Source organism: Tenebrio molitor, chromosome 2 (assembly GCF_963966145.1).
Source record: "Tenebrio molitor chromosome 2, icTenMoli1.1, whole genome shotgun sequence".
Lineage (NCBI taxonomy): Eukaryota > Metazoa > Arthropoda > Insecta > Coleoptera > Tenebrionidae > Tenebrio > Tenebrio molitor.
This window is the reverse complement of record NC_091047.1, coordinates 5068209-5092799: the sequence shown is the minus strand read 5'-3', so window position 1 is coordinate 5092799 and position 24591 is coordinate 5068209. Positions and strand designations below refer to the sequence as shown.

At 39.3% G+C, this 24591-nt stretch overlaps 1 protein-coding gene across 3 annotated transcripts in view; it reads right to left on the bottom strand.

Moving 5' to 3' along the window:
- The window catches only part of Rhp (rhophilin), a 46815-nt gene that overhangs the window by 8992 nt on the left and 13232 nt on the right, over window positions 1-24591 (bottom strand). Inside the window, exon 1 of one of the 3 annotated variants that reach the window (XM_069037796.1) lies at window positions 18245-18547. The exons of 1 other annotated variant lie outside the window; for it this stretch is intronic. In XM_069037796.1, the coding sequence (XP_068893897.1) occupies window positions 18245-18325 (81 nt within the window). In that variant the 5' untranslated portion in view covers window positions 18326-18547. Of the gene's footprint in view, window positions 1-1732; window positions 2120-18244; window positions 18548-24591 lie in introns of those variants that run through there. One more of the 3 variants, XM_069037797.1, reaches the window with a different exon arrangement.

The window sequence follows — 24591 nt, the reverse complement described above, 5'->3', positions numbered from 1 at the left end:
GAATTCATTAGCGATAAGAACTACACTTTAACTGCTATAAATTTAGATAGTTCATGCATATTTAATTTTATTGCACGATTCAATTTTCTCGTAAACATTCCACTGTTCATGGTCGTTGAAAAAATATATGAGGAATGAAACAATCATGAATAAACAACAGAACAGGCATAGGAGAAAACTGAATGAAAATTATTGTTGTTGTGATCTCGTTTCTGCAACAATGTGCACACATCGGAGAATCATCACTTCTCACTAGTTCCTGACCCTGAGTGAACTTTTTAATTAGTAAAGCATAATTGTTTTCCTCGTTTCGTAGAGAAAACATTGAAACAACCAATTGGAGTTCATTGCATTTTCTTCAAAATTTTTTAGTATTCTTTTGACCAATGAGATCAATTGTTTGTCAGTGAAAATGTAAGATACCAACGAGACAAATTAAATGTTGGCAGCTGAATAAAAAATTTCAAAAAGTAACTGCACCTGTGAATCAGATTTTGCGTTTGTAACGGGAAGATATGATGAATTACAACATCTAAGATGATATCATTATTGGATGAAGTTTTATCTTTGAGAGTAAATATTTCGAAAAGGTAAATTAAAGTTTCATAGGGGAGACAGTTCATTTTGCCATGTAACGAGCGTTCAAAAAATTTACGGCCAAGCGGGTCGTGGTCTTCAAATGTACATAACCTCACACTGATCACCATTTTGTCGTATTAAATAATCAATTTAAAGCAATACGTGTCAACGAGCTGGTTGGTTGGTTTTAAAAAGAACTGTTACAAAAGAAATATTCCCACTACTGCTTCTTTTTCTAGTCGTATATCAACGTTATTGTTGTGAGTCAGATTGCGATAAAAAAATCAAGACCACGAGCAATGTCAATATAAAAAATATGTCCCAGGCTTAGAGGAGAAAGGAAATCGAGAGGAAATGTCCCGGAACTGCAGGAAAAACACGTTGTTGCTTGTAATTAATTGGAATTCGCTTAAGGCATGAAATGAATTTTTCTGCAAGGCCACCGGAATTGTCTAATTTACCCACAAAATCTGCAAAATCCTATCTGCAGACCTGAGAAAAAGAAAACACCCAGAAGAGTGTAAAAATAATGGTCGCAAAGCTACTCCTTACAATAATGTTTTATCGGCGCTGTTTTCAAAACAGTTTATCACTTCCTTTATCAGTGTCGTGCATAAAGCGAAACCGACAGTTGATTCACCTCGCCGATAAGGCCGCGGTCACACATTTTACGCATAAACGTGACGTCTTCGTGACGATACAATCAACAAACAGTACAATTTTTATGCAAAACCAGTCAATGGCAATGTATCGGGTGTTCATTTAAATTTCCCGTCAGAGTTGGCGTTGAACAGTCGATTGTGAACGCACCATGGATCACAGATCAGCTGTTTAAATCTAACCCCACTTTTTGCGACAGACGAGTGGTGCGTTCACAATCGCCTCTTCAACGCCAACTTTGACGGGAAATTTAAATGAAAACCCGATACATTTGATGTGCCAAGCCATGGTCACATATTTTCGCTTTTGTCGATAAAAATTTGACTCATGCTAAATCGGTGATAAAATTATTGATGCGGGTGATGCAAATTTCCAACTGCCTCTTTTTGTTAATATGGTAAATATTTCGCGGAACAGTAAACAACAATCATGTCTTGTTTCCGATCAATTTTGACTCCACCTCAGTCACGCTTCGGGTGCACTTGTGTCTTACCGGTATGACAGCGACGTCGTCTTCTGGGGGACACTTGAAGTTCTGCCTCCGCACCCACTTTAACATCGCCGTCTTCGGCGTGACACTGCTTCCTAGTTTTTCGAGTCGAGCAAACCGCGTCTTATCTGTCTGACAAATCGGAGATAAATGTGGCTAAATACACCGTTCATTCCGGCCGGGACACTTAGTGCAACCATTAAGCGTAGAGAGGTATTATTGCAGATGCGATATTATGGTAAAGAGACCTATATATGCCCAGCACAGTTGCACCGCAATGATCTGTTAACTGTACCGCGGTTTTTCTCTTCGGCACCGAGACGTGGAGAATCGATCGGGGGCCCCAGCCGCCGCCGCCACCGATACAGTGTGACCAGCGCAATGCGCGCCACTTGACAAACTAAAAGTCATTTGTCGTTGCACATGTCGTTTCCTCAATTCAAATATCTGAGTTAGCGGTTTGTACGGTACTGCGGCATAATGAGGGAACGATTTTTGTTTATCGATACGATTTCGCAAGTGGTGTTCCGCATAACTGGTGGCGGCGTTTACGACCCGAGTGGCCCCGTTTCAGCGATTTTGGTTGGAGAGTGTAGCGCTGGAAGCGTCCTCTGGACACCAGGTGTTGGAGTGGCTAATTAAAAAATTAAAGTGTGAACCCCCGAGGCGCTGTCGGCGCGCGGGACGCTGTTTTGGCCAATGTTTGGCCAAAAATGCGAAAAATCGATGGCGATTTGCATATTTTGTAATTGGAGTTTGGAACGGTTCGCATAATGTAAGATGTTTATGGCTGCGAGTCTCACAGGTGGTTTTTTAACTTTTTAATGAGGTTGCCCATCAAGATGGACTATTTCCTGGCGTAAGTGGCGTGGAGGGAATTGCCTCTCGAATGATGATGCATCATCCAACAGGAGAAAAATGATGTATTTGTTGTTTGAAGAAAAATACATTTTTTATGAAAATTGCTCTGAGAAAATTATTTTCATATTTTAAGCCTTCTGGCAAAAAATGCAAAATAATTGCTATTCAGAATTTTCAATTGTTTATCTACGCCAGTGGGGTAAATGATACTTATCCCATCCATTTTGCGTGAGATAAGAACTTCATTACAGCACGCACGCTTTTTTATAATAAGTTCTTATCTCACGCAAAATGGATGGGATAAGTGTCATTTATCCCACGGGCGTAGCTAACAACTTCATTACCGCACGCATTTTCATTACCGCACGCTTTTTTTACCAATTAAACAAAATTTAAATTTAATAAACATTTAACTACAAGAACAATTGATATAACTATTTTTTATAAATATTAATTACACCATTGTGCAATTTGTTAAAAAAACTCCAGAGGAAGACAGTTCTTATGAATTTTTATCTACTATATTAAATTCTTGGCTATTAGTAGTGGTCGATTCTCACTTCGCTAAAAAAAAAGATTTCGGTAATTGTTCACTTTAACTACTTCTGGAATTTTCGCGTTTTTTCTGGCTAGACAGCCTCAGGGCGTCCTTCTAGATCGTTTCCCATCATTCAAACCTTGTGCAAATGCCTTTTTTCTCTCTTTTTGTGTTTCAAGGTCGTGTCAAGGTCGCGCCAATGTCTTAATATAACTAAAAGATAAGGAAAATTCATTTGCACAAGGTTTGAATGGTGGGAAACGATCTAGGAGGACGCCCTGAGGCTGTCTACCCAGAAAAACAGGAAAACTCCAGAAGTAGTTAAAGTGAACAATTACCAAGATTTTTTTTATTCTGGTCGCTCGTAGATAAAATATTGTACAATAAATAAACGTGTGATAACGCACCATTAACAAACTTGTGCGATTACGATTGCAAATTCTGCACGCGTTTGTTAATAATGCTCTTATCCCACTTGTATCGTAAATATCTATTACATATTTTATACATGTATTTATTTTTGAAATATTTTTGGGATTATACATTATTTGACAGGTGAATAATAAAAATCGATCATTTAAAGTTTACATATTTATAAGAATTTATTATGCTGTCACTGCTTCAACTGATGTCTTGCTGTGGCTATTGTTATTATGTCTAAGATTAATGCACAAAAAATTGACAAGTGATAATGATGATGATAATAATAATAATGACAGGAAACTGTAAAGCGTAATACATACATATGTATTCAAAATTCTGCGAGTCTGAGATTGATTTCTAGGAAAATTTTTGAAAGAGACATTTTTGCAAGTTTTTCAAAAGTTTTCTATGACAATAAATTATATCTTTTATGATTTGATTGGGCTTGACACGATCTCACCGAAAACTTTCAATTTTCACACTTTTACCGCCTTTGACGGTGCCTCCGCCGCCATAAAAATCAGCGAGGCAAGTTCGCCGCCATTAAAATTTTTCCGCGCCACTTCAGCGAACAATAGCGGCTCATAAATTCCGCAAATTCGATTAGGATTTTTGCGAATTTCACAGCAGACTGCGAACGCGCCTAATAACCGTCTGAACACGCAGCTAATTTTTCTTTATCCGCTCTGTATAGCACAAAAGCGCATAATGATTTTTAGAACAAACCAGCAGGAGAGCCATTTTGCCGTAACGAGATTATGTCCGCCGCAATGAAGCACAATGCACCGTAAAAATAATATTCTTTTTGAATACGGAGTTGCGAAACAGTGCGATAATTAGAAAAAATCTCTTTTGATTTTGAGGTTAGGCTGTCGCAATCGCTGTCGCTTAAGTGAAATAAAATCGAGTGAGTCAGCAGATTATTTTCAATCTGAACCTAATTAGAATATGTCTTAATTAGGAATAGAATAGGCGCGCTGATTGTGCGCTGTGAACTGCACTCTCGACGAACAAATCACGTCGCCCGCTAATATTTCATCTTTAACTCTTCTAATTGAAATTTTTTTCCAATTCATTATTAGTCATGGGAAGTGGTGTAAAGTGTGGTTCTTGCGCCTCTCAAGAATTTAATTTTCGTCTCCATTGTATTCAAATGGCAGCCGAAGATCGATGCGGCAGCCTGAATGTTTTTTCCGCCGCGCCATCCAGCAGTTTTTCTCGCGTCGCGCTTTCCTGATTTGCCTCCAATTGAAAACGCATGGGTGCGCTTCGTATTTGGCCACCATTAATCCCGGGATTAAGTCCATTCTTCGTCGCCACACTCGTCTCGAGTGCACTCCAACAAATGGGTAGGCACACACTTGACGACTTTTAATTTCATGTTCCCATGTAACACACACCGAGTGTTTTCTCGTCGCGACAGTTACAGCTGTAATAAAACGGTTTATTTACTCGTACATGCACTCTTCACTTTGATTTGCATGGACGTGTAAAAAGCGCCGCCGTTCACGGATCGATTCAAATACCGAAATTCTTTTCTTTGTGTTAAAGACAAAAATGTGCGGTAGGTTAACGACCAAAGATCCAACACTTCACGCTTCCGTTTCCTATGCAAATCTTTTGTTCTTTTGGGAAACTAACAGTCGAGCAATTTTGTGTGAGTAAGGCGATTGTTATCCGAGAACAAATTTTTCTGCTTGTTGACAGGCCACTGATCTGCGGTCGGGCTTGTTGTCTCAGTCAATAAAGTTATACTGTTATTAATGGTTACTTGGTCACGTACGTTGACATTGCACCAGTTGTATTTCATCAAAGCGATTTGTTTGTTTTGCCAGTTCCACAATACACAATTCATGCATTTGGAACATGTGACGAAGATGTTACACCTTGTACGTTTGCTCGATGAAAAGTTGAGAGGTAATCCCGGTTCCCAGGAACTAAGGGTAACGTATGGAAGTGAGCTATCGGGCTTTGAACCGAGCACTGTGGCCAAGCGCCTAGCGCGCCACTTTGCATTCGGGAGGTCCCGGGTTCTAACCCCGGTGCCGCCTGACCTGGTGTGGGTTTTTTTCAGAGGTTTCCCCACACCATCACATCGTGGTATGAGCACAGGTCTCATATCACAGATGAGGCAAATGCTGGGTCAGTAACAACCTCTCAGTAACCTACTACCTTCCTTCCGTACCCATCATCACCGTACCCGTCCAAAATCTTCCTGTCACTGTGGCTGAAAAGGCTCTGGAAAGCCTCAGCAGCCCGCCGCCCCCCTTCGGGGGCTGGCATTGGCGGTCTTCTTCTGAGATTGTGCATCCCAAACTGCACCCTGGGGCTGTTACAAGTGCTGCCAGAACATACAACGCAACCCCGGAATGTAGCGCTCTGAAGACAACGCCCGTGGAATGATTTTTCGAAAACTTTGACTGAACTAAATGGAAAGTCCACAGACTTTAATGGTTTTTGTCATCTAATAAATCATATAAATCTGGATGGAAACGTTTTTAGGCAGCTTCTTTTTGTAATAAAAATAAAAATAACAGAATTCGTCTGTTACAGTAAAGGAAATACAAAATCGCTGGAGAATTTCGGTTTTATTGCTTTTTTTATCCAAAAACATTTACAAATAAGCACATCTTAAGAAGAATTATTTTCGGATTTAAGGAAACAGAATTTTATCCTCTTATAATAACAATAAAAAAACTACATCTGGACCTAAAACCCGAATAAACTTCACATTTTATGCCGATTTTATAACACTTTAACACACAATTTTCAGGTTTTATATCTCACGTATATTCCCAAAAGATCCTCTGCGATGTTATTTCTAATTTATTTTAATCGTAAATGTCAGATTTCACAAATCTATTATATAACTCGTTATTTACCGCCTTGTATTTTGTTATAATTTTGTAGAGCTCTTCCCCATGATTTATCCTTCATAATTATGCATCCGAGTTATTAAAAGTCATCTGGGATTTACGACACTTTTCGTCGATGATTACTTAATAAAATGCGATCCCCAAAAATAAGATTTTACTACCGACGAAATTGATTTTTATTTGACACTTTTAGATGTCCCGTTCGCGACCGTTTATTACCCAAAAAAATTCCAGCGTGACACTGTCGCTCTTGAAGATTTCAATTAGATCTTGACATTTAAACCCGTCGAGATTTCGTCATCTCCAAATTTGAATGCGCTTAAGATGATCGAAAATGATCAAATGAAGTGAGAAAACCCGCCGTGACAATGATTGATCACCACGTCGCTCTTTTGACGTTTAAATGACAAAAAGTCCCCCCTTGCGTGCGCACGACTTTTCAGCTCCGACTGTTCTTTGGACAGCGAAGCGACCATTAAGGCTCCAATTAGAGTAGAATCGTCGAAATCGAGTGGATTTCTTAGAATCGAGACTCCCAAATATCAATCAAGGTTTCGTAACACGGACACGGATTTATAAGCGGCCATTTGTCATCGGTTAAAAAATCGACACTGATCGATTATCGAGTCGTTCTTGTTCCATCAAGTGTCGGCGACCAGGTCGGCCCAGAAAGGACACATCAGGAAGTGAACCGGTCGCGAGAGAAAGTGGGAGGTCCTCGGATGCATCAGGTGAACGATCAAGTGTGCTAAATGCAGGAAGAAAATTCAAAAATCGAAGACCCCTCATTTCTTCTTTTTTATCCTTTTTTGTGTTTATTGTCGTGCCATTTTGTTTCTTACTTCGAGGACGAAGATCACCAGGATCTCCCGCAGATCGCGGCCGCCGTAGTCCTTTCGATTCAGAATACCTCTGTTTATTCAATTCGAAACGCCTGAAATCGCGAAGATGCTGCACAACGTTCACACAGGTTTGTGCATTGGGAAGCATCCTTTGAGGAAACTTTTCACCGTTTACTTTAACGGTCGTCGTTAAAAGCAACGGCCGCCAATTTGTATTTCGCGGCCTGTTTGAGATATGCGAAATGCTTGAATAGTTAATAGCAGTTGATTTTTATTATAGTAAATTTAGGGTATCTGGGATAACGATTACATCACGTTGAAAGCCAGAGCTTATCAGATCTCTAATTAATTTCGACGAGAACATTTGCACTTAACCTATTTTTTTTTATATTGCCTTATGCTTCATTTTACGTTTCAAAATAATATTTATCTATTGGTATTCAATTCATGCGAATAGAATAGGGAACAAAAATGGTTGGTTTAAAAGCACAGTGCTGAGCTCAAGACATTTGATCAGTAAAAATATTTCAAAAAGCTTGTTACCTTTTTTGCAGTTTAACTATCTTAAATCAACATAAAGTGACTAAAAACTCTTTCAGAAAAACCTTGCTTTGGATGTTTTTTATTTGCGAACGAGCGTGCGCCGGCCGAGTTTCGAAAGCGCAGCATCAAAGCGCGCCGCCGGAATAAATGCATCGCAGAATCCGGAGCTGATGCGCTTCCAAATCGGGTCCTGCCAATTACATTGCAGGAGCGGCGACCGTCTCGAATACGCATCGCCTCATTAAGCATTTTCGGTCGCAGGAAGCGGTTACGGTAAAAACGCATTAGCAATTAGCTTGTACGGGTCGGGTCCAACGGCGAATTCGGCAATTAACGAGAAAGGTGCTCCGGGCCGTTGCACTGGGCCGGTGCCGCAGGAAAGACGACGGGACATGTCAATGGAGAGGCGGCGGCGGTGACCACGAAAAAATTCGGTTTGGATGATGGAGAGAGATTTTGCACCGGAGAGGAAATACATATTTCGTCTTTGGGAAGAAGAAACTTGGTGGTCTTGAAATATACCCAAAAGGACGCCAACATTGACATTTAGACTGCTTAAAAATAATTAAAGGTTTAAATGGGGGCCTAGTGTCATGGGGGGGTCACAGTCAGAATGTTACTCTGGTCGTGTAGGAAAATCAGAACTCCCTAATCGTCGTTTGGCCCTGAGAACTACTAAATGATTTTTCTTATGGTGTTTCGATTCTATATTTGGCAAATATTGTAAATCATTTACACCTGGCGCGCTTCACGTGACCAGATAAAATAAAACACTTCTTTACTTCCCTACCTAAAAGAAAATTCACCAGAACCGTTGTCTTAAAAAAATCTATTAAATTCTCATATTTTAGAGGTCTTGGATTTTCTCATGGGCTATCAGTCATATCTGCACAAACGACGGTCTCAAGAAAAGATCGTCATTTCATTAGTTACGTTAGTTTCGTCTCGTAGACGTCTCTAAGAGGAGATAGTGGTCCCCCATGTGTTATCCCATCGCTAAAGGAGTCGACGTTTTCAGTTTTCATTTATAGATTTTTCACTGGTTTATCGCTCCGCCTAACCGCAGATATTTTCAAGGTCACAGCCCATGAGAGAATCCAACACCTCTACTACTGACGGTTTATTGCGCCTTCCTAGTGTTTTTGCAGTTATTTTTGTCTTGGTGAGACAATACTACTACCTGGGTCTCTTCAGAAGATTTTTAAGTACGAAATCTATAAATTTTAGAATTATTAAAATCAGTTATATTTAAATAAATTCTTAACGAAAAAATCTGTTATAATAAAATTATCCTTCAGAAAGAAAAAAGGGATATTTTTAGAATATAAAAACCATAGAAAATGACTTTAAGTATCAAATCTACCGATTTTATAATTAATAAAATTTCAAGGCATTTCCGGCTGATTTTTAAGATATATTTTGGCCTGTTCGTATTAAAAAATTAACCAACTAAATGGAGAACACACAGTTGACTAAAGTGTTCCAGAAAGGACTAGTGGTCTGTAACCCAAAATTGCTTCATTACCTGCTAATAAATTAGGTTCATTTCTTTTCTATTTAGAGTATAGAAAGGAATTATTTAATAATGCAACAACCACAGACAAAATAAACATTTATTAATAAACTAATAAACCTTTTTTCATTTATTTACTTTCTGACGTATGGTCTGAGTTATCGACTCCGTCAGTTTTACCAGCGTTGGAAATATCAGAAAAAAAAAATTAAAGTAATGGATTTTCTCACACATTCCAATGCATTAGGTCTGGGTTGGAATCTGGGTGAAGTAAGGCACTCTTTGCACCATTTGAATCTTGTTTGGCCAAACAGAAGTTTTCGATAATGATTGCTCCTTCATATCTTTGGATGGAATTGTCGTCAGAATTTTGGATGCTAATTGTCCCATTTTCTATAACTTGTTTTTTTGCCTTTAATTTTCTGTTCTGAAACCTTCTCAATTCAGTAAGGGTACCTTGGTACCTTGTACATACTTTAACTGGCAAAAAGCAAAGAGTTTTTTGGCTTCAAATTCAAAATGTCACTTGGCAAGAAACATTCTCGGTGACACAATTGACACAAACTTAAGATGAATAATATTCCCAAAAAACTTTTTTTTTGAACAGGCCGGTTATAATAAAGTAGGTCGTGCTTTTTTCAATTATTTACACATTCCTAACCTATGTATTAAATCCAAAATGGACTGTCTCAAAATAATATGTAATGTGCCACATAAATCCACTATTAATTAGACTGATTTAAGTATTCCTACCTCATGTTGCTTACAGATAATAAGTAATTATTATTGTCCATAGAAAACACTTTTAACGAAAACTCCCAAAGGTCGTTGATGATTGTCGTTGCTCGTTGGAACTTTATTATCGTTTTAATTTATAAATCCATGTTTTAATTATTGTTGTGTGATGACCGCCATCTTCTGGCAGTTCTGCTCTGCTGTGTAAGGGTACGTACAGACTACGCGAGCCGAGCCTGTAATACAAGGGTGCGTACAGAATACGCGAGCCGACCTTGTAATGTAACATTAAATTTGCTGTGTGCTCGTCGAAAAATTGGTGCAACGAACACATCGCGAGCACAATAATTATCTCCTCTATCCTGTCTGTTTTATGGCTAGAAATTATAAACATTTTAAGTTACGCTTACAATCTTTTTTGTTCCATCGTTGTCTATTATTTTTTAAGATATCTTTGACAGTTGATACTAACGCATTTCATAGAATTGACTATATTATATTCGGCTCCATTTGATTGAAAGAATGCATCTTGCAACGCGCAATTAGACGTGCATTTATTCTCTGGGAGTACGTTCTGAATTTCTGAAGCGAGATTATTTGTGGTCAGGAAAATGTAGCAGTAATGTCCCAGACAATAGACGTAATTGTAAACCACACAAGCAAACACACTGCAACTCTTGACAGCAGCAAGGCATTATCCTGTCGGAACATCGAATTATACAACCCCGGAGATCCTGACACTCTGCATAATGGGTTTCTGCACTCGTGTCCGACCACTAATAAATGTTAAGCAATAAATAGAAGCGACGTGCGAAAATGTCCAGCAACATTTTCAAAATCATAATCAATCGCATAAATTCCAATAAAATTACCATAAAACTCCAATTTTGCCATTTTGAATTTATAACGACTCTCAAAATTACATAATTAGCCTGAAATACAACCGCACACAATCTTTCCCGTTCAAATTTATAAAACGTCGTAAACCAGCACTAATATTCATAACGACGCTTTGTGGTATTTCATTGGGAATAGTGACACACTGGTGCGCAGTGTGTGATCGAGACTTCTTGGCCATTGTTTATGACAATGATCGACACTCTCTCATGCGTGCTCAAAATGAGTAAAACTGTTGGAGAATGTTGGCGCCAGATGGTACGAGCAGAATTTTTCAGGAGCTACAACGTAAATGATCTCGTCGATGAGGTTCCGTTAGAAATTGGGACTTTCCAAAAATAATTGAAGTCATGGAGTTGTGCTTTTTTCGCGAAGTCCCCAAAGAAACTAATTCAATTAAACGAGCGAAACCGCAGAGTCGTTACAAATAATTCATTTGATGATTTATGTGTTTCAGCACCACTTCCTCCGGTAATGGCAGAGAGCAGTCGCTTTTTTGGACACTGCAATTTGGTGAGTCAGCACAGGAGCGATGTCGCAGACTCCACCGAGATGAAATTTGAAATCGGCGGTCAGATCTGAATCTAGATCCAGAGGAAGTGGTGCGAACTTCTCGCGGCCAAGTCTCCATTAGCCGGAAAAAATCTCTTTGCCGTTATCCGCGCCAACTAGGAAACGTCCGCCGAGATGAACCCGTTCCATCATCGACATCTCCGGCGTGTTTGGTTTTGCACATGTGGAACGGTTCATGACTGAAATATTCTATGCGGTTTTCAATTACGACGACTTCGCCGAGGCGCAATTAGATTCGACGAGAAGAGGAAGTTGGTTTTTTCGTGACTTGCAGCCAGATGTACATCGAAAAAACAAATCGAAGCGGAGATTACTGCGCCGTTGCGGTCACTGACGTGGCCAAAAGAAATTACCCTTTGCCGAGGTACCACAGCCTATTCCTGAACCGCGCAGGGCAAGTTTGTTTATTTGATTACACATCTCGCGATCTTAACAATCAACCCACCGCAAGCTCCACAAACCTTCAATTATCTTCGTCTTGGACATATTTCACTACAGCGGCTACCATGGTGCATTTCTAAACCCCACTATAACTCTAGAGGGTTGAGACCCGGTGACCGCACCATCAATTTGTTCTGTTTTTGTCAACGCTGAAGTATCATATTACACTGGAATTAATTTTTTTGACAATAAAACTTACGGTTCCTCGTATTTATGTGGCCATTACTCATCGTTGTCCAGTTGTGTTTTGGACCCGCGTGAGCCACGGAGACACTGTCAAATTTATTACCATAATAACAATAAATACCACAAGAAGATAACAACCGCAATTTGTCAAAGAATTATCATGGGTGATGTATAAAGAGTGGTCTTTACCAAACTAGCGCTTTATTGGGCAAAGGCGTCTCACTTTTGAGAACCTCGTGGAGTCACTCGGGTTACAAATTAATTTCCAGAGGTGCGGTAATTTTGTAGTGTCAGGAGCGCACATGTGTGTCATAAAGTTACATAAATATTTCTAATATTTCCTCCGCAGCGACGCTAAAGACCTCACGTGTTCCACCGGCCAATAAAATTATAGACTAACTGTAACTTGTAAATTGCGGAGAACACGGCGTTTTCATATAAATTATTGTCAGGAACATGGATAGCTGTCGATTGTGATTTGTGATGCATATCTGAGCTTTTAATCTGCCGGAGTGAATTCGATCTGGAGGATTTGTTGGCTTCCTGTCGTGACAGAACGCATTAAACGGATCACCGATGCAGTCCCAACATAGTGGTCCCAAAACACGACGGTTCTTGTCACGACACTCTTGCTGGTGGTGTTTCGTCACTCGCAATGCCACAACATCGCAAGGGCTGGCGTAAAAAGGCTGAACACGCTGTGGTTTCCCACAAAGGTCTCTTCACGCTCCGATACTTTCATCAAGATAAAACTGTCACTGCTGTGTTCTTTGTACCAGGGTATAGATTAATCATTTTGGTTGCCAAATTAACTTGGAACCACAGTTTTGCACGGATTTGGATCAAATGAAGAAACCATGGAGTGGTACCTGGAATGGTCAATTTGACAAAGATGGTTCCAAAGTGTGTCGTTTTCTTCGCAACATCTAGTTAAACCCCAAAACAGATAAAGTATGAAGTGTGCTGTACGAGTACCGGTTTTGTACAGCTGAGTACTACAACTTGATGCAATGGTAAAACCACTCGTTTTGGTGAGGATCTCGTATTTAGTCGATGGAAAGATTTGGAGAGGAGTTTGGGCCCCGCGTACGGTACTTTCTCAACCATTTGACGTTAATTATTGTTCTTAAGAGCAACAAATTAAGGAAATCTGATACCTACTTCTGCATTACCTCAGAATTTGAATGGCGACCTGGTTTCGACACGTCAGGTAGTTTTTTGGTTATTAATTAAAAACAATAAGAACCTTAATGAATCACAGTATTTAATTTGTTTTCTGCATCCGAGCTGACAGCAGTACCACACGCAATTTCGTCACCACTCACTTAGTAATGCAACAAGTATGTCTTAGGAAATCTCGAAACGAGGTTATAAAGATTTTGTTGGTGATAAGTGAAACGGCTAGCTCGGTAAATAAACAGTTTTCCATCGAGGAAGGTAGTACCGGATCGGTATCGTAATCTGGCTCGATTCTGACAAACTCTGTGGGTACCAGATTGTACCAGAGAAGTTGGGAGATGCACCCAGTGTGTACCCAGGAGTACGCAAATGTGGTACCTGGTAAAAACGAACCAGATTGTACCAGAAGAAATTGGTACGCGTCTGCGAGATGCATCAAGTGTGTTCAGGTCAGGAGTAAATGTGGTACCTGTGTAAAAACGAAAGCAGGTAGACCTCTGAACCGCGGCACCTACTTTTGAAATATTTGTGTTTTGTGGTAGCTGGAGCAAGATTCGAAATTGCAAAATTGGGTGGTGGTACCGGAACCTGCGCCATGAATGGAGCGCTTCAACTGATTTGAATTTTATCTGCATGCAAGATAAGATTTCTCGAGCGTGTAATATAAATTACATTGAATTCACTAAAAAGGAATGCGCTTGACAGGCTCTCCACAACAGATCCGAGCAAATATTTCAGCGATTTAACAGCCTCGATCACGTGATAATGGTCGTGCGTCCATGTTTACGGCCGCGACTTTGACAGTTGGCGCGCTCTCGTCGTTGGCAGCACTGGAGCATTTAGGGAATTTCTGTCGGTCATTAACGGTGCCGGGGGTTTTTTCGAGCGGAGTCGTTCGCGGAAGCCGCGATAAAACGAAAGAACAGTTTTTCGATACGAGCCGGGATAATGCCTTCAATTATGGCTAATAAAACGGACAGCTGTCGGTTTACGGGTTATGCAATTTCGGTAATTGACAGCACAGTTGTGACTTTGCATGTGGCGGCCTTGTCCTGCTCGTTTTCGCAACGCGAAGAAGAAGAGGAGATGTGCTTGGACAGCCACGGATTTGGGTTAATGGGAATGCAGCACGTTCGGAGATTACGCCCGCTGCATACGGATTTTTACAGAAGTGGGTTGAATATTTTTTGAATATCTCCGGTTTTCGTCAGAGATTGTGATCGCGGCTTAATTGGGATGCATAAATCTTCGGTGGCCGATCGGTGCGACGCAACGAAATCTGCGCTTTGCGTAACGCACCGAACAATCATTTTTGTGGGTAATTAACGCTAATTAAATTTATAGAGCGGCCCACGAAACGCTAATTTTTAATTATTGTCATAAATCGTCGGCCGATTGGGCGGAAAAAAATTAATTGAGAAATTAGCTGGGGTTTTTTCTAGATCGCCGATATCTCATACACATGTTTTCTTCTTTGATCGATTTTACGACCGTTTTTGCTCCTGCGCTAATTAAAAGAAATGTACAGTTACGCCCACTTAATTACCACGGGCAACCCCTCGTGGACGATCACTTTTCACGTTCAATGGATAGCGGTAAAGATGCGTTTTTACACTTGTGGTTTTATTTTTACTGGTTCTGTAATACAATCGACTCGACCGAGACTATTACCTTCTTTACTACTAAGTCGTAAAATGGTCGTAAATAACGAAAATAATAAAATAAATATTTGTTGTCATATTTTAAGTCAGGTTCTGGCAGAGGCGATCCGAGTGTCTTCATTTTGGGGACCTATTCTTCTGATCTCCGAAAAATATCTTCACTCGAACTTAGCCAATCGATGAAATTATTTACCGTTAGTGTAAATATCGCAAAAAGTTTTTCTTCATTTGTGACAATAGGAAGAAAAAAATCTCGACCAAGTGATGGTCTGTCGAGGATGACGTCAGCAGTGTTGATTTATGTGTGTTGACTTTACCTTATCAAGAAAGCGACACCACTACTGTTTTCCAACAGCTGTTATTACAGTTTTAGTTGTAATAAATTAAACAATAAAAGATAACACTTCTTTGAACATTCTTCTTATAATTTCTTCTGTAACAGATCATTTATACAATGTACAATGATAGTCTGCACAGTAAAAACAGAAAACACAAACAACGCAAAAAGTGAGGTTAGATTTAAGCAGCTGATCCGTGCATCCGTGGTCTGTAATCCGTGGTACGTTCACAATTCACTCTTCAACGCGAATTTTGAGGAGAAAAAACATCCGATACATACAGGGTGTATCTGAAATACGTGTGTTAATTTTAACCAGTGAAAGAACTCGCCAATTTATGAAACTTTTCGCTACTTATAACATTTTGCAAAATTCGCAAACGCTTTTCAAGATTTTTTCTCCTCTAAATTTTCAAATTTTAAATCAATTTGTAACGCTTTTTCGTTAAAAATTCAAATAGAAAAAACGTTTCATTTAACAAACTCTGCTACGTGTTAAAATGCAGATTTTTTTTTAATTTTATTTATAAGAATAGATTATAAGTCCTTGATGAAAAAGATATAAAAAGAAATAAAGTAAAAACATAAGATTTTCCTTAATTCCAAACATCTTAGAAAATACGAAAATAAATAAAAACGTTGAATACTTTATTGAAAAAAAAAGTTAAACCAATTTACAACGAACTGAATTTTTTTAATGTTACCCAATTTTGAAAACCGTCAAGATTTTATTTCATCAACGTAATAAAACAAATCAAACAAAGTTCTGATGATGGTTTGACGAAACGCGCCATTAATCAAAAACAAAGTTTACTGATTTTAACAGAAGTAGCACAACTTAAAAAAAGCTCTAAATATCTCTCAGCAAAAAGTCTCTCCTTGTTTAAATTTTAAATCAGGGTTAATTAGACAATGTTCAAATCACGTTAACAATTATTTGTGGATATTAATTTCTTTTGTTTAAGTTTTATCTATCTAAAAAAAAAAAACAAATAAACACAAAATTAAAAACGAAAGTGTGATGCTTTTTAGCTTCCACTGCAACATTTCCAATTTGGCGTGATCTAAGTGAATGTTGTTTTTGATTTTTTCAAAATAAAATGTCTTGTATTTCACATACCTATAGTCTATTCACGATGAATGTGGATAAGAGATAGCTATGACATCTGGTAACATTGTTGGTAGTAATTACAGAACAAATAAAATTTCCTAATAGAAACTGACAGCTTTCGTGTTAGGTTAGGTTGACATGTGACGGAAACGGTAACATCGTTGCCAACTTGAACATATTTCGAGTTGAATCACAATTAAATAATACGTGATTGGATTTTTTAATGAAATTAAATTAGACAACATTGTTCAAATTTGAATGTTGGAAGAGTCATGTCATATTTCTGACAGAAAAAAATATAAAATTGAGTCACTTTATTCAACAAGAGAAAAATAAATCACATCCACCTCTTATCCACATTCATCGTGAATACACTATATAGTTTGTCTCAATTCTAAATTTCCACCACCTGTTGAATTATGTTGGCAAAATAAAAATATTTCTAAATTGGGGATTCTTATAACCAAAGTTGGCAATATAATTATTTTATAAACATGATTCGAAAACATTAAAATTAGTTCATTAGTTTATTTTGCTTTTAGAATTTGATTTTCTACCTACTTACTTGCTGCATTTAAAAAAAAAAAGGTTTTCCTTCTTTTTCTTTATTCCAAAATTTTGAATTGTAAAAACGGAAATTGACAGATAACCTAACAAATACAATCTGACGCATTTTTCACCAGACAGTGTTGCCGGTTGTATTTCCAACGTAAAATGCAGTGTTGGTGGAAATTTAGAATTGAGACAGACCTTAGTACCTTAGATTTGAGAAATAATCTAAATTATTATGAAATAAACTGCATCTGCCATTTGGAAAGCATCCACAACTAGTACATTTTTTTTTAGAATTCGTCCAACATGGTTGAAAAAATTATTGGAATAGACGCGTGCAGTTCGCCACCAGTGTCCTGACGAGGGGATCGTCTTTGCCGAAACGCTGCACTGATCCCTCAACAAACATAAATACTATTCGATAATTACCACCACCAGTTGCATTAAAATCCCCTGATGCATAAATCATCACAATTCCTTTCTAGGGGTGACGGTAAAACTGCGATTTGTGTAATTAGGAGCGATTATACCAACATAAGAGAACGGTATCTGTCTGCAGCGAATTCGAGGCAATTATTGCATATAAATTACACTTAACTCCATTAAAACGAAACAAAATAAATTAAGCGCAATTATTGCACCAAACAAGAACGCCATTTCCGTTTTGAGACATCTGTCGCTCTGGCACCAAGTGTCAAAAACCAGACGTAATCCAACCCATGATTAAGCGACTTTTTCTCAAATTTATTGCGATAACACCTGTAATTAAGCGTGTCGTTCCACCGGGTCATGCCCACTGACAGATACAGATCTGTTTTTATTTTTAGAAAGGCTCGATATTAATGACTTATTCTAATTGGTTACATGAATTTCCATTTAAATCGCGCGATTGAACGAAAGTTGTCGTGAGCGGAAAAAATCGTGATGTGGGCGATTTCCACCGAATCCGATGAAAATTGAACAAATGGGATTTCAAGAGCACGGTGCATTATTCATAATTATTCGAACAATCAAGGCGAAACCGTTTACGAATTGAAATTTAAACAAACATGGTTTCGCTCGGATATCCGGTTGGAAAGCTTGGATTTTTCGTTGGGGGTGATTGATTCGCGGGATGATTTATTTGTGAGATTTAATTGCACCGTTCATCCCACAACATTAATCAACAAGGCCTGTAAATAAACAACCAGTTGGAAAACACCTATGCGTTATGCAAATCGAGCGATAACAATAATTGCGGTAAATACCTGGGGGATAGAAATGTCCGGCAGCAGCAGCATTTTCTGCTTGTCGTAGTCGCTTTTGATAAAAGTGCAGATCTTGTTCATCCCGTTGAAGAATCGATCACAAATCGGGGGCCGCACTGCCAATTAATCGCAACCACAACAATCGTCACATCACTTCGATTGAATCGTCCGGCGAAAACAAATATAATCAGTCAAAGTAGGCGTAGAGGAAACAATCGACGCACACAAAACAAACGCTGAGCAATCTCTTCTTCTGTCGTGCGACCATGGGCATCTGCGATGCTGCCGCCGAAGAACTGCAACGGTACTCTCTTCAAGATATAGAAATGAGGTTGCTCAGGAAGAGGTTTCGCCTCGTGAACACAAAGCCTGGAGAAGGGGATATGTGCAATTGCCGTGGCAATTATTCAAAACAAAGCACGCAAGCGAGGGGTCGACGATGGGGTACCGTGCCGATGGGACAAGGTTGATTTTCACTTCTTGGACGGGTCTTGGGAATTTTTTAACGCGACGAAAGGTTTTGGAAATTGGTTAGCACGCTTGGATTTAATCGATCAGGCCAGAAGCTCAGTCGATTAATCGATGAGTCGCAGAGGCGGAACAGACCAGAAGTGACCAATATTGGTAGAAATTGGAATATTTTTCGCAAGGTTTTTGTCGGCAAAATGCGTGAAATCAAATTGAGCAATTGGAATTCATTTTGCGGAAATCAAAGGTAGAAAAGTATTTCGTGAATAAACAATCTGGAGTGGATAAGAATGTAGGTGCGTTACAAGGTAGTACCCCAAGTACCACAAATTAGAATCCGAGGAACTTAGGAAAAAAATTAGGTACTTTAGGGTCTTCTTTTTATTATTCCTCTAAATCAAAAATGTGTGCACTCAGATTTTTGAAATTGCTAATTACGATTTTAGCGTAAGTTTAACAAACAAATTAGTATAGTAGAGGTATTGGATTCTGTCATGGGCTGTGACCTTGTAAATCTAGGCGCGAAGGCGGAGCGATAAACCAGATGTGACTCATAGCCCATGAGAAAATCCTACACCTATACTGCATGCAACGAAGGGTTGGATAATTTGTTAATACATTTTGGAATATTTTTCCAAGTAGGTTAAACACTCTATAGTTGAATAATCAAAGGATCTGAATCAGAATTACATCAATCCTTTTATGAATCGTCTACTCTGTGCTCCTTTTGAGTACAATTGATGTGTTATTAAATTTATGGGTCACCTAATGCCACCAAGTGCAAATCAACTTTCCGGATTAAGTCAAATCCTAAATGATCGCATTTGTACTTTCAATAATCCAGTTGGAATCTTGACTTGAGATGTTGATCAAAATTACGACTCACCCAAAAAAAGTGTATCGCTTAGCGGATTTACTCGAGCCGAGCAACCGTTTTGTTGAGCATCTTGGCCAATACATTTACATATTTTTCGTAGTCGCAACACCAAATCAGAAACTCGACAAAATCTCGACATAAATATTCTCAAATTGTCGACACGCACCCGTCGAGAAACTTTATGCAAAAAGTCAATTAAAATTCCGGACAGATCGAGATTTTCATTTTCCCATTTACCCCCGATGCAAGTCTGGTGCATCGATTTGCGTATTGCCGAAAAAGGAAAATCGTCGCGATTTGTATGCCAGCGGCACTCGAAGAGAAAGGAAATGATTTGGTGCACGTTCCAAGTATACCACGAATGAACCTGTCATGGATCTTAATTTGACGTACTTTCAATGGGTTGTCGGCGACTCTTACATGCCTCGACATATTCTCATGACTGGAGTTCGCAAGTTCAAAGCAATTTTTATACAATTATCCCCGGAGACGACTTGCAACAACGATTTGGCCGCTAATTGCCGATTTACCAATTGGAGAGGTCGTAGCAACGATTTTTAATCAGTGCGAAAGGTCACCAGTGCGACTGGCGCGACACACCGAACGCCAGTCGCTAAAAGAGTCGCACTAACGATTTTTACCCAACGCGGAAGGTCGCCAGTGCGACTGGCGCGCCACACCGAACGCCAGTCCCTAAGAGAGTCGCACCAACAATTTTTACGTAATGCGAAAGGTTGCCAGTGCGACTGGCGCGCCACACCGAACGCCAGTCCCTAAAAGAGTCGCACCAACAATTTTTACCCAATGCGGAAGGTCGCCAGTGCGACTGGCGCGCCACACCAAACGCCAGTTTTATCCAGTGCGAAATTAATGCGCCTGCATCTGGCACACCAGACGCCAGTCGCTGCTAGAGCCATACCAACAATTTTTAGCCAATGCAAAAGGTCACGACAGCGACTGGCGTTGTCACATCAAACGCAAGTCACTGATAGGATCACACCAACAGTTCTTACCCAATACGAAAGGTCACGAGTGCGACTGGTGTTGTCATTTCGAACGCCAGTCACTGATAGAGTCACACCAACGATGTTTACCCAATGTGAAAGGTCAGGAATGCGACTGGCGCAGCGGCGCCAGTCCGTAATAGAGTTGGACCAACAAGTTTTATCCAGTACGAAATGTCACACTAGACGCCAGTCGTTGATAGAGTCATACGAACAATTTTTAGCCACCGAAAGGTCACTAGTGCGATTGGCGCTGGCACAGCGGACGCTAGTCGATGATAGCTTCGTACAAACTCTGTATTTTCGCTAGTTAAGCTGATTTGTGGGGTTCAAGGCCGGCGATTACAAGAATCCAGAGGGTAACGTCACGCGGTCGTTATTTATCGATATAGGATTCCCTATAATTGCGGATCATGTTGTTCCCAGCTTATTAAAATTGTACAAACAGCTTAGTTATGTGAGAATTGATGGAGGCGAGTCGAGAGTAAATCAATAAGGAAATGATCGCGTGTCGGATCCGTTAGGCAAATTCGTGTCGTGCATTAGTTTCGTCGGCGACTGCACCGGCTTAAGGGTGGCGCACACCGGTCAGATTCGGCTAACGGTACCGCAACAGTAAACTTCCTGGGAAATTAATTAGCGACGATGGACGATCGCAAAAAATCCGTTTTTGCCGGTGTTCCATGGGAAGATGTAAACTAACAAATTTAATTATCGAATAATTAGAGTTAACTGACCCATTACACGGAATTATGTAAATGGCGCGGCGACAGTTAAAATATTTGTCTCGGGGACGGTGTCGGTGCGTGTTTACGTTTACATAACACGCTCGAAAATTGAGCTTGATGGGATAACGTCGATGTCGGATAACAGTTATGGCAATATCAGGTTGCGTTATTTATGTGCCGCTTCTTCGGCGGTAACGTATGCGCCATGGCGGTGCGTGTTTTAATTCATCTCTGGATGTACACACTGTTTATAAAGTTCAGTTGTAATGTATTCAAGTGAACGTCCGTTCGCTCGCGATCAACGCACTTCGTGGACGGAGGGAATCCAGCCGGAAGCGCCACTGTCGTCCTTCCTGCCGGACAGATTCACTTTTTTATGGAAATTGCCACGACTTACGGTACTGTCGAAGCGCTGCAGGAATTGGATAAGCGCTGCAGGAATTGGTCCTTCCTGCCGGACAGATTCACTTTTTTAAAAACGCAGCGAGAAAAACATTGTGGAACTCTTCGGAAGAAGTGAAGAATCAGAATTTCACAGTTTCCTTTAAGTGAAAGTCGATAAAGACTGGATGGACGTTGTTGTTCGATGCGTTGTCTGCCTTATACAGATGCTTTCCTAGTCGTAACAAATACATTTTGTAATTCTGGTTTCTCTCTGGCGCGAGCCTGACGATTTGAGCGTGACGATTTTAGCGTGACGCATGAAACTAATTCACTGCCAGTGTGGTGCCCCTAAGAGAATTTTAAGTGATTTTAAAATGATTCTGCAAACATCTCCAACTGTGCAAACAACCTAATCAGATGCTCTTATAAAATCTTGATATGTAAAAGGTCAGCAAGGCCAGCCGTGACTCTTTTATTGTTAATGCAAAATCGAAATTTGTCCATTTCCCTGCATTTCCAGTAAAAAATGTTCCTCGAGTGGTCGACATTCCTGCACTTTCCTTGCAAATTCGGTACATGCGGAGAAGATGTCTTCTACAGTGCGACCGTTAAGTGGAAGGAATTGCAAAGTAGACCATAATCGCAAAACTTGCGCTTTTAGCCGCCTTCAAATTACTTATAATGATTTCAGAATAGTGTTTTCAGTTGATTGCAATTTTCCATTAAGTGTGCAGGAGTTGAGGTCTTCGCTTCGTTTCTTAAGAGAAGCTTGTCTTGCAGCTTGTCCAATTTATTACAAATGGCTTTCTCGAAGTTAATATAATGGAATTTGTAAGGAATTCATCAAGTTGCTTTTGTAATCTTTACCAACGAAGAAATTGTCGAAGGATTTGTCTTTTTGAATTGCAGAAGAGTGACAAAAATAAATAATCGCGTGAAATTTTCTCAGGCAAGGAAGTATTTGCCGAGTGTCATTTTGGAAAAAGTTCAAACACGATGACCGTCTCTTCTCTTCTTCTTGTCTTCTTGTCGGATGCTGCATTCGCAACAAAGTGCTAATCAACCACTAACAAAGAAATCGAAAGTGATCATCCACTTCCCATCATTATTGAAAGTTTACGTAATTTGCATAATCAAAGTGCGACTTGGCCTCTCGAAAAAATCGAAGAATCCTTTCACGCTTTTGCCACAGATTGCACTAATTGAAACGTTTCTTCGAGAAAATGAAGACATCCTTTCCAGACGTTCATTAATTACACGCGTCGATAATAGCCGCGATGGGTAAAGGGTTCGATTGTTGTGGAAATCGTTCACTCGTAGAATTCTCAATGGAATGACGACTTAATTAAAACAATTCTTTCCACAATTGATGGATTTATTTCAAGTAATTGCGTTAATTGTGTACCGCGGCGTTTCTTTTGCATCCGTTCCACGAGATCGTTGACGTGAAGCTCAAGTGCAGGTGACTTTCTCTGGTTTCTAAAGTGGGCTGGGCACCTGATCAGATCATTTGTTTATTTATCGTGGTCGATATTTACGGCCGAAATGGGCAAACAATCCGGAGAAAGTTGAGACGACAGGCGGAGATCGTATCTACAGGGTGACTTCGCAAAAAGCGACGCCGACGAAATTTACCCATTGTTTGCGATAGTTATCGAAGATACAAAGGAAATGAATAGCGGATAATTTAAAAGATATCTAATTAAATTGCACAGAGATCTTGAATGTAATTTAAAAAAATAAAAAAGGGTCAGAAGACCGTAATGGGTACATTTTGAAAGAAAAGTCAGAGATGATTAAAAAGTGCGCGAAAAATTGTAGGAAAGAATCTTCTTTCCAAAAATGTGGTTTTGAAGAATAAGGAAAGACAAAAATGAAAGTAAAATCAATCCCTTGCGAGGCTGCATCTACGGGGTGAATCCGCTTAAATTTAGTATTTACGAGTATTGTTAACTTTTTTATTATAAAAAAAAAACTCCTGTAAAATTCAAAATTCGAAGATTTCAAAATTCCAAAAAGAGAAAATAAAGAAGCTGAGAAAATTTAAGGAAATGAAGATATGAAAAAATGAAAAAAAAGGTAAACCAGAATGAACACATAAAAAAGGTGAAGAAAACAGCAAAGGAAATACTCTTTTGTAAAAGTTCTGAACAGCTAACCGGAAGAAAGACGTTATGAAGATAGGAAAAATATTGTTGGTTTATGAAAGAAGAAAACGAAAGGGGCTGAGTAGTGACATGATAAAAAATTCTGATAGAATTTTGTAGTCGCTATTTATTTATTTTCTTCACTAGATAGTTCTAGAAAATTGTTTTTTACGTGTTCATTTTATAATTACAAATTTTCGGTTGCACACAAAATGTTGTGTGCACCGTGGCTGCGAAATCCTTTGACGACCTTGAGATTGTCTTGCCTCGGCCTAAACGGCCTCGGCGACAATTTTTCTCTCGGTTCGTCAAAGAACGATTTCGTATCCTTGATATACAAATAACTATTTTGTATAAAATTAAAGAAATCGAAAACCCAAAAAAGAAGCTAAGTTATAGTCGAAAATTATAAAAAAGTAGTGTAACGTGTCGGAAATGTTAATTTTATTGCGGCTGCATCTACAGGGTGATTTAAAAAAGCTGATGCTGGTCAGATGGGCATTAGTTCATTACAGGTTTGTTTTAGAAGGTCTCACGAAGGAAGTTGACTTAAGCGACTCACTTTTAAAGATTTTCCTAACAATATTTTTGATTGACAAAAGTGATTTTCAAAATTGTATTAAAAATGAAGAACGGGAGAAGCAAACCAAACTTTGTACACATCAAAGAGCGTGACCCCCCACGCTACAAAACCGTTTTTAGTGTTTATCTCGTTCAAAACCCTCACTTTCTTTCCTTG